At 35.0% G+C, this 11,593-nt stretch overlaps 1 protein-coding gene across 1 annotated transcript; it reads right to left on the bottom strand.

Annotated features, from left to right (window-relative positions):
• Positions 1–1,800: 1,800 nt before the first annotated feature.
• Positions 1,801–11,593, bottom strand: LOC127661137 (4F2 cell-surface antigen heavy chain-like). Its single transcript, XM_052151722.1, has 9 exons — positions 11,489–11,593; positions 10,808–10,994; positions 10,517–10,704; positions 9,968–10,141; positions 8,290–8,378; positions 7,876–8,006; positions 7,026–7,329; positions 3,813–3,875; positions 1,801–3,644 (listed from the first exon to the last, which is right to left on the bottom strand). Exons 2-9 carry the CDS (start codon positions 10,957–10,959, stop codon positions 3,297–3,299), a joined length of 1,449 nt encoding a protein of 482 aa, XP_052007682.1. The 5' UTR covers positions 10,960–10,994; positions 11,489–11,593; the 3' UTR covers positions 1,801–3,296.

The raw sequence follows: 11,593 nt of genomic DNA, 5'->3' as shown, positions 1-11,593 counted from the left end.
CAGGACTTGGCACCTGCCCACACTGCCAAAAGTACCAAAACCTGGTTCAATGACCATGGTATTACTGTGCTTGATTGGCCAGCAAACTCGCCTGACCTGAACCCCATAGAGAATCCATGGGGCATTGCCAAGAGAAAGATGAGAGACATGAGACCAAACAATGCAGAAGAGCTGAAGGCCGCTATTGAAGCATCTTGGTCTTCCATAACACCTCAGCAGTGCCACAGGCTGATAGCATCCATGCCACGCCGCATTGAGGCAGTAATTAATGCAAAAGGGGCCCAAACCAAGTACTGAGTACATATGCATGATTATACTTTTCAGAGGGCCGACATTTCTGTATTTAAAATCCTTTTTTTATTGATTTCATGTAATATTCTAATTTTCTGAGATTCTGAATTTGGGGTTTTCATAAGCTGTAAGCCATAATCATCAAAATTATATCAAATAAAGGCTTGAAATATCTTACTTTGCTTTTAATGAGTCTATATAATATATTAGTTTCACCTTTTAAGTTGAATTACTGAAATTAATGAACTTTTGCACGATATTCTAATTTTTCGAGTTTCACCTGTATATTTGGTATTGAATGTCACACACTTGCTGAAAACAATACAAATGAGTCTAGTGATGATGATAATGATGAAGATGGTAGTGATAACGGAGGTGATGATGCTCATGAGGATGATGACTTTGAGATCAAGATGAGGTTGAAGAAAACAGGGTTTAATAAAGTCTAGAGAATTTGAGTAGGCTGTAGCAGTAAAATCGAGAGTCAGGCATGACTGGGCATTGTTCTGTGAGGAGTTTCACATCAACAGGGCGAGAGGGGGCGTTCTTTCTTTCTCTCTCTCTTACAGAAAAGAAAGGAGAAGAAGGCTAGAGGCAGAAATGAGCCTCATAATGTCTGAGCAATACAATACAAATCAGTTTTTAGGTTCAAAGTTTTGACTTTTGAGGTTCAAAGTCACCCAGGATGTTGTCTGTATTTAAAAAAGAATTAAGTGGAATAACTTAAAGATATGTTGCTCTGTGTGAAGGCTCCTCTTTCAAACTCTCAAAAAAAAAATCCAGATTCACTGCCGTCAAAAGTTGCCCAGAGTCAAACTGAAACCACCATCCCCACAGAAAAGACACACAAACACACACCCATGAACACGTTTGACAAATACATGTAACACAGAGAGACTTGTGACCACACGCTGTCATTTCAAGAGTGCGACATCGTGTTTTACCAGAAACACGTCGCTCTCTCCGTCGACTCTGAAATATCACTGTAACCCCGCTGACATTCAGAGATCAACACAAGTGTGTGTGAGCTCACACACACACATACAAACACACAGCTGTACTGAGTTGAACAATCATACACAATAAAATTATTTTACGTGGAGATTTGTTGAATTCAAACTATGAGTAACCTATAAAATGTATTTAATAAACATTTACAGTTATGATACATCAGCATATGTTTAATGTTTTTTTAATGTAGATTTACATTACCAATGAATTCCAAAACCAAAAATGACATAAACCTAGTTCATTGTTATCAAGCACTATATATAAAAAAAGCTAATGTAGTTTATAAAAACACTTCACCAAAAGAAAGAAAAAGCAATTGTTCAAAACTGAAACTTTGGATAAATATTTTACATAATCCAAATAATGCAGAAATTTGCACAGTTTATTTTAGAAAACAAATACATACTGTATTAAAAAGATGGTGAAAATTATGAAACAAATATAAAACAAAATAACATTAGAAAGCACATTATGAAACTGATTTAATCAAGAAGCATTCATACAATTTGTTGTCTTTATTTGAGCATCTACTGAACATTCAGATTTTTTTTTGTTAGAGTTCTCAGCAAATTTTTAACTCTCCTTTCTGTGTTTTTTTAATCAAATTTGTCTTGTAAGTTACAACATCACTCAACTTGATTTACATTTGAAAAATATCATAGTAATTATCATTCGATTGAACTTTATAATCATAAAACCATTATTAAATGTCAAACGCTCATAATGCGCTACTTTGTGTGATTGAAAAAAATGTAGAGCTACAAAAATGTAAAGACTGTATTTTACAGGGTTATTGTGGTTTATCATTGAATCAGAACTGTGATCAGTCAGCAGGTATATTACATGTATTATCTCTGTAATTCTTCTTTCTCGGCTATTCATTTGAGTGTAGGTAAATGTCAGACTTTTTTACTTTTCTGTACCACACACAGTTTTTCTTCTGATGTCTGTGGGAGGACATGAAAACAAACGGCCTCACCACCACTTATAACAGGGAAAATTCACATTGAGAATTAGACAAAGATCTCATTAGATCTCTCTCACTCACACACAAGGATCAAGCACATCTTTTTACTGAGGAAAGGATCAAATGGGATCAGCAGAGACAAAAGGTCAGTAAATGAGAAATATACCATAGAAATGTCAGATTTGACCTATGACCTCACATTAAGCAACCCTACTGGGAACAATTTTGATCACAATAAAAATTCAATCAAGGGAATCTGAGATTGTAGAGAATAATTAAAATTTTCTATATAAAGCAAAATTATAGTAAGTTGCCATGTTACATATGTCTTAAATATGTCTTAACAGAAGAGATTAAATGTATTTATTATTAGATATGACCCAGTATGCCATTTTGATCCCATTCTGTTTTAGGTGCTATTCTCCCCCCTCTTTTCTACAAGTCAAATTGAGCAGGAAATAAAACAGTTTTATATAGTACAGAGAATGATCGTACATGACACACATACAAACAAACACCTGTGAAGTTTAGAGTCTTCCTTTTCCTGCCCTGCGAATTAACGACATATGGCGCACAGCCAAGACACAACAATGTATTGTGTGTACAGAATCACATTGGAAAACAAAGTATGCCATACATACACACAACAATTATATTGCTGCAATATAACACTGCAAAGATGAGTAAATTTACCAAAAATTACAAACAGAAGTACATTTATTACAAATTTATTTATTTCAAAATAGATTTGAACCAACAGCTCTCTGCATGGAAACAGCACAATTCTGGAATATTCTAAAACAACTTTTTTAGTTATTTAAACTTTGTGGTCGTAAATGTATTACTATTAGAGAATAGTAGTTTCAGTAAACATCGAAAAAAAATTAAAACTTTGAATTCCACGATTTCTTAAAACTTGTGCTTGCAGTGCCAACAATCAGCTGACAGCCTTTTGGATTTTATGAGACTGCTCATGAAACCTAACAGCTCTAAGATATTAAGTTAAGATTTGCTTTTATTTGTGTCTCTAGCCTGCATAGGGATAAGACAACAGAACAGCCTGTTTGGATCCAAGCTCCAATGTCTTTAATGACACCATGCTATCCACGGCCAGATTTTCTGCATTTGTGGTAACACAGACTTGAGCCTCAGCTGGCAGGTCACTGTTAGTGAATGTCATGTTAACAGCAGAATTTCCCCAGTTTATAGCAATGAGGAACCGTTCACTCTGGTCCCAGATGCGGAGAAAAGCTAATGTAGAGGAAGAACTGTGAAGGGACACAAATTCTCCATGGCGAAGAGCACGCTCTTTTCCCCTTAGATCACTAAGTGCTTTGAAGAAATCACGCAATGCAATACGCTCCTCCTGCAGAGTCTAAGTGAGAGAAAACCAAGATACAAAGATGAAGAGAGCAACAGATAAAGAGAGAGAGAGAGAGAGAGAGAGAGAGAGAGAGAGAGAGAGATGTAATATGTTGGTTTTAAAAAATTTTATAAGTACAACTATTTGTTAAAAATAGCTATGTGAATAAAGAAAATGTACCTTTGCTGTTGCATTTGCCTCATCTGCAGGGCTTTCCAAGTCCCACATTGTTTGAAGTTTTTCCTGTAAAGGACATTCATAAGTCATCAATTTAAAAAATATCAATAAAGTAAATATTAGCGAACTTAAGTTATGTTTATATTTAGCTTACACAGCATATTAACCACTTATGAGTATGGATTGCTTTCTATGCTTAGGTTAACCCTGGTAAACTTATCAATAGAGAACCCCTTTCCATCTGTTCTATTCAAATTTGACCCAAAACCAGGGTTGGGGAGTAGTGGAATACGTATTTCAAATACAAAATATTTCTAACTGTATTCCACTACAGTTAACATTTAAATAGTTTATAATCAGAATACAGTTACATTTAAGAAGCATTTTGATTACTGAAAAGATCACTTTGCATCTTATTGTCATTTGTTTCATTTAATATTTAGTTTGCTCAGTTGGAAAAGGGTTAGGGTTCCAAGATGCGTTTGAACAGTGGTGAAACACTTTCTTAAGATGTGTTACATTCATACGAGCAGTTTTAAGTCAGTTTGGAGCAGAAGAAATAAACCGTGTAAATTGTCATGTGAACATTTAGCATTATGCCAAGCTAAAATGCTATTTCTAGCGATTTTACGTGCACATGTTACCAGGCACGATCATTAAGAAAATCCACGTAAGATCTTTTTGTTTTTTCTCTAGCAAGACTTTTGATATTGGGGCAAACATCTTATTCTTGATGATAATTTATGCATTGTTTTATTCTGTAAAAAAAAAAAAAATATTTGCTTTATCTTGTTTTACACTGAAGTTTTGTTTGTTTGTGGTGAAGTAAATATAGCAGAAAAAATAAGAACGTTTTACATTGAATAAGTTAAAGTGTGAATTTTAAAATATTAAGTAAATTCTACATTTGTACTCAATTGAAACATGTACAAATGAATGCTCTAGGTTATAAGTAAGTATTATCATCAAGGAATTTGATGTCGTCTAACATGTTCATAACATGCATTAATGGTCTCTGCTGAAGCCTTCTGTGTGTCATGCGGTATATGAATAAGTATGTTAAAAATGCATTCTAGTACACTTTTAAAAGCTTGACTTAATTCAGTGCTACATTGCGTAAGTCAGATGTACAAACAAAGAGTGAGTAAAGTTTATTTTAAACAGAGAATATTGGAACGTAAGCTTCGGTCTGTTTTTTGATTAGCAATTTCTGCATGGAAATTGTTTGCTTGGTTTTTTTTTAAGTTAACCCCACTACAAATTTTATCACAGTAGAATCAAGACTTCATAAGATATTTGGCCTTTTGTCAGAGAATGTATTTTAACATGTGTATTTTGTCTTACTGTACTGGCAGATTTTGTTTTGTCAAAACAAGTGAAGAAAATCTACCAGTGCTGAAGAAGTAATCCAAAGTATTTAGAATATGTTACTGATCTTGAGTAATCTAATGGAATATGTTACATATGACATTTTACAGCATGTATTCTGTAATCTGTAGTGGAATACATTTAAAAAGTAACCCTCCCAACCCTGCCTGAAACATCAAATGTGGAGTCCCCACTTTATTTATTTTTTAAATAAAAGTAATAACACCATCTCCACTAAAGTAAAAACACTAAAGTTGGGAATTTATTTTTCAATGTTATGTCATTTTAGACCTTATTTACCTCTAAATTACTCAATTACTCCATTCATACCACATTTTATGAAATCTTCACTTCAATAAAAACCTTCATTTCAGTAAATGGTAAGGTTGTGAAAACATCAAAATATGTCATGCATTGGGGATCTCTGGTGACATCAGCTAAAATAATAATTACATGAAAAAATAACTATGATAGCTTCAGTGCACCATGCATTGGCTGATCTCAATAACCAATGTTGAAATATTTTCACAATTTATGCATGGGATATAGGCCTATGTTTAGACTTTATAAAAGTCAATTATTTGTAGAATTGTAGCATTTTTTTTTAAATTATTTATTATTTATTTTTTTTGGCAGATACTAATATAATATAATATAATATAATATAATAGCAACATAAATTGATAAAAATTTCAAATAGTGGTAGATGCTGTTTGCACCCTTAATTAAATACTAACAAAGAGTATAAGACATCCCTGCAGTGGCTTTGTTGTGCTTATTTATAGTCCACAGACATCCTACACCAAACCCTAAACCTAACCCTAACATTCCCTTACACAAAATAACCATGGTTTTACTACAGGGACCATAAAATCCCCATGGTATTTTGTAGTAAAATCAAAGTAACCACAAAATGAAACATGATGACTATATTAATAACATATTGCTTATATTAACACATGGTTAACTGCACTAAAACATGGTTACTACAATATTCCTTTAGTAAAACCATGGATAATTTAACCTAGATCAAAGCCCCCCCGTTACCAAATCACCTAAAAGAAATGAACATTTGCATTCACTTTATTGTGAATCAGCACACCATGGGCCAAAATTCAGAATTGAACTCGGGTTGTCCTCACAAAAAATACACATCTATATTGTAATTAAACCCAATGCTACTGCAGCAAAAACAATGGGGTGCAGTTTGTCTTTAATTTGGAATTATTGGACTATTGGAATGCAAACAGCTGCGCTGTTGGCAGGTGCTTTTTACACCTAGCACATATCATACTTACAGTCAAACCTGATGGTTTGCAGCTCCCACACCTAAGTGTAATCTTTCTCACAGTGAGTCAGACATTGAAGTGTGTGTGTGTGTGTGCGTGTGTGTGTGTGTGTGTGTGTGTGTTATATAGTCTCACCAATTTATTTCCTATGGCAGGTCAAATTTGACCTGAACATTATGAATGGGGAACTGTTTGATTAAACCAGCTTGATTCATCTAATCTAGTCTACATTTTTGTGTGTTCAGGTGACAAGTTTAAGAAAAGGTTACAAAGCCTTGTACAGCTCAGATTAAGGAAACCATTTTTATAACATCCAAAACAAAATTGATTTGGGTCAAACATTATCCAAACAGTGATTAAGGTTTAAAACTGGTCTTAGCATCTCTTGAAACATACTGAACTTAAACTTAACCAATAAACGTATATACAAGACAGGTTTATTATATGTGTAAAAATAAAAGAAATCTATCCCTCTAAACAAAAACTGATTCAACCACCCACTTAGATATCTATCCATTCTATCATTCATTCGTATATCTCCCTGTTACACACTACTTACCCCTGTCTTCAATCCAACCTCATCCCCAGCATTAAACAGAGGCGTGCCCGGCAAGGTGAACAACAGGATCTGAAAGAGCCTTACAGGCACTGCTGGAGTCCTAGAAGCCAGACAGCCCAAGGTCCGTCCACACAGGCTCCAGCCCAGGCTGGTCTGGGGATTCATGGAGTAGAGTTTCTGTATTGAAAGGGCTTGGGACTCGACCGGATTAGGCAGTCCCGTCAGAAGCAGGTCGACACCTGAATGGTTCAGCAGTACATGGATGTCATCCAAAGGAAGATCAGTGACAGAGACTATCAGAGCTCTGTTAGAGGGATGAGAAAGAGAGAGAGAGAGAGAGAGAGAGAGAGAGAGAGAGAGAGAGAGAGAGAGAGAGAGAGAGAGAGAGAGAGAGAGAGAGAGAGAGATAGGGTATGTGAGAAATGTAGTTAGTTTTTACATACTGCTCTGATCTCTATGCTTGACTATATCAAACAATTATGATTATGCTATTATTGCATTATGAAAAGCCTGAACCAGAAAGAAAAAATATGCTGGTCTAAGATAGTATTTTCAGTAGGGAACTCTGCATGATGCCAAATTGCACTAAAAAAAGGCCTGATCCTCCTTAAAAGTGTAAAAAAAAGAATTGCAGTTTGATAATGGGAAATAAGACAATAAACAAAATAAGATGGAAATGTTACTGTATTGCAGATGTGGTGAGACACTTTCACCAGCCTAAGGAAGCAAGTAACAGTGCTCATAACCATTTCTGGCCAGCAGGTGTCTCTATTGCATTACAGTAAACAAATTAGCCACATTTACCATTTATATTATGATTATTTCTTAGCATACGACTACAAACACATACGTTTTTTCAGTCCAGCTTCTTTTGTTGGTTATATCTTGTATAGATGGCCAGGTGCTCGTATTTGCGAAATCTCCAAGGCCAGATAAGGAAATGCCATTGAATCCTTTATTTAACCAGTACACACATGCTTCCTAAAAGAAACATAATGAATATGGCATATAATATTTAGACAAATGTTTAGGCAGATAAGACAAATGTTTTGTTGTTATACTGTATGCACTTTTTTGTATACATATTGCAATTCCATTTTCTAAAATCTGGTGTAACTGTAATATCATGGATAGGGTCTTACTGTACATGTTAGGCTCTTTAGTGCTTCCCTCTTTCTTATATGTGCAAACAATATTTCATCTTTACATCTGCTTATGCACCATCCACATAAAAATGCCTCCCTCCACAATTTTCAGCACTTACTTTGAGTTTCTCAGCAACAGAGGCAGTATTGTTGAACCAGGCTGAAACACTTTCATAGTTAGGTGTTAAATCCAGCACTAAAGAGATACCTATGAAAAAGAAATAAAAGAGTTTCAATGTGATAAAAAAAGAGACAGAGAAAGGAAAAGGGGATATAAAAGTTAGCTAATCTTTTGTAATTAAGTTCACACAAGTAGGTTTACACAAGAAAAGTGTTCAGCTTCCATTACCATAAAGAATAGTCTTTTCAAGTTTTCAACAGATATTGTTTCTTTCAAAATACTGAAGTTGATAAACAGCTTACCGAGATAGCATTTTGTTTAAAGGATAAAGCAGACTACTAATTTAAGTGACTCAGGCAGTTCAGTTGTTCTCTTTGTGCAGCCCCTCAAATCACTATAATATAAAAATAAAAAATGTCCAATAATAAGGTCAGGTCTGTTTATGGACCAGTTTTAGAGTTTGAATGGGTGACACGGAGGTGTGCTCACATAGGTGGAGCATGTGTAAGGCATAGCGAGGCTTAGCCTTCCCCTGGCCTGTAAACTGTTTCACTTCCCCCACTTCATATAGCTTATAAACTTTAATTACCAGTGCGAAGGGAAAGCTGACTCTAGATCAGTGGCTGTGACCAAATTCATTATAAAACGTAAATCGCTTGGGTCACTGTGTGGGTTGTCTTAATTTCTGAAAGAATTTAACATTTTAAAACAAATATAAAATAACGTAGTGCAATTCTCACATTAATACATAGGCCTATTTATTAGATTATAGGTGCATTGAAACGAGTGTATCCACATTTGTAACATTCCATTCCTTGCATCCATTCACACACACACATATACATATATATATATATATATATATATATATATATATATATATATATATATGTGTGTGTGTGTGTGAATGGATGCAAGGAATGGAATGTTACAAATGTGGATATATTTATATATAGCATGGAGATGACTGAAAATATTTTCATCATTGATCCTTGAGCTTGTGAAGAAGACAGTCTCCACTGGATTTTATTTTAATTTCCAAAGCTTTAAATCAACTGTATAACATAAGCCTATACTGTAGGTGTGGGACCACTTTTAATGGCGTATGCAGGTCCAAACTGAACTTTTTTAATTTTGCTGCGTTAGCAAAGAGTGCTTATTACATAGTATTTAATTGTCTGTTATGCCGATAAAATAAATCATGCATATTTGCTTGCTGTAGCCTAACATTGAGTCACTAAAATAATTATTCATATAGTCTTCTGGCATCTGTGTATACAACAATTTTAACCATTCATTCATCTGGAACGTTTTGTATGGAGTGTGAACATTAACAGCTGGTGGTAGATGCCATTTAATTAAATATTTTGTCTTGAATGCAAAAGTTAAATTGAGATTTCGGAGGAGGGGAACCTTAAAATTGTGTGATTGCTGTTATAACATCCATTCAATCCATTCCAGTCTAAATATGTATATTCAGAGGCCTGTATAATATTTCAGAGAATATATATAATCTATGAAATACCATACCCTGCAATTGCCTTACCCTGCAGTTCGTTCACCCTTCGGCCTCTGCCTATGTGTGCACAGCTGATCTATGACATTTTAGCAAGACTTAAATATTCAGAATTCACAAGACACTGATAAGAGAAAGGACATCCAGAAGATAAAGTCACCCTTTTTATGGGCTTGGTCCAGCAGAGTTTCCAGTTCATTCTCAGTGCCTACTTCAGGTTTAATAGATGTTAGTTTCAGTGTGTCGAGCTGGTCTGCTTGCACAGTGTGTATTGGACCCAAGATAAGACCCTTCACCTTCATCTGTTTCAGATACTCCAGCTTCTCCTCCACCCCTACAAACAATGAGCGGGGAAAAAAGAGGTGAAAACATCAGCACTTCACTGACACCAGACACACCCTGAAACCTGCTGTTTTCTCATTATTAATCTGCAATGAGCACAGTATTGTTTGCAATACTGCCCATATAATGTATTCCACAATCCACATTTGAAATATGACCTGTTTTGTCCACAGCATATCTGTGCAATTTGCAATTTCTGCCATATTCTGCAAAATAACAAAACACAACAGCTAATGAGATTTGCCAAGTTTCTACTTATAACAGTTTCACATAGGGTGACTACTGCAAGGAGAATACTGTTCATTCCAATAAACAAACCGTTATTCATATGGAAAACCCTAAATGAAGACATGTCAATTTGTCTCACCTTTCAGTCCTTTGTTAGAGAAAGCATTCACATCAGATATCTGGTAGAGAAGACCCTCATTCCACCAGTTCATTTCAGGGATGGGTTTACAGCGTGGGGCCTGTAGTATGATTACTATTGCCCCAGCTAACATGCCAACCCAGCCAAGAAAGAACAGAACCAGCAAGATCCAGCGAGCCCGAATCCACCTGGGGAGATGCATGGATTTTCTGTGAGTGGAAGAGGCTACAAGCCGAATAGGTAGACAGATACATCATTTTATTTTTCATAATGGTCATATTGGTTGCGTACCCAGCTGTACCAGCAATTTTCATTAACTCGTCTTTGGAGAGGCAGGTAATTTTCGGTCCAATGTCCTCTTGGACCCTAACCTTCACACAGCCATTTTTTTCATTAATGTGCTGCTTTTCCAGATCCACCTTGTTAAGTTCTATGTCCCTCATTTCTCTTTGTGCACGGTTAGACAGGTTTAAAAACACTGGATTAAAACAGATAATGTGTTAAAACAGTTTTAGAAATATATTAGAAACAGATTAAGCCTAGGTTATGACAGATACAAATACCTACATCTCATGTAATGGTTTTTAAAGATTGTATTGGGTAAAGAAAGATTCCCCCATACTGCACCGTTATTAATTCTTCTTAAGTCAGCCAATTTAGTATAGTATATTTTAATCAGTATTTGCTTTAAGGAGTTTTTGTGACAAGAAGAGGAGGACAATTTATGTAGTGTATTAATTGTATTGGCAACCATAAAATGTTAATAGTAAACAGAACAAAAAGCACATTGGCTATAATACAACTAGGCTACTCTGGCAAACCTGTCTCTGCAGATGTATGCTATTAATTATTTTTAATACTATGTTAAACTCTTAATATTTTAATATTAAGGGGTAAACTCTTATATTAAAAACTCAAATGAACAATAAATAAATAGAAAACAAAAATGTGTTCTTAAGAATGCATAAATACCTGCACAAAGGAGTTGTCTGTATTGTTGTTGGGCAGCTCAATGAAAAGTTGAAAGTTGAAAGACAGTGTACGCTTTGTGGTCAGTTATAAAGGACTTCATTTGCA

Source organism: Xyrauchen texanus, chromosome 2, assembly GCF_025860055.1.
Source record: "Xyrauchen texanus isolate HMW12.3.18 chromosome 2, RBS_HiC_50CHRs, whole genome shotgun sequence".
In the NCBI taxonomy this organism is placed as follows: domain Eukaryota; kingdom Metazoa; phylum Chordata; class Actinopteri; order Cypriniformes; family Catostomidae; genus Xyrauchen; species Xyrauchen texanus.
This window is presented reverse-complemented; position numbering and strand designations above follow the sequence as displayed.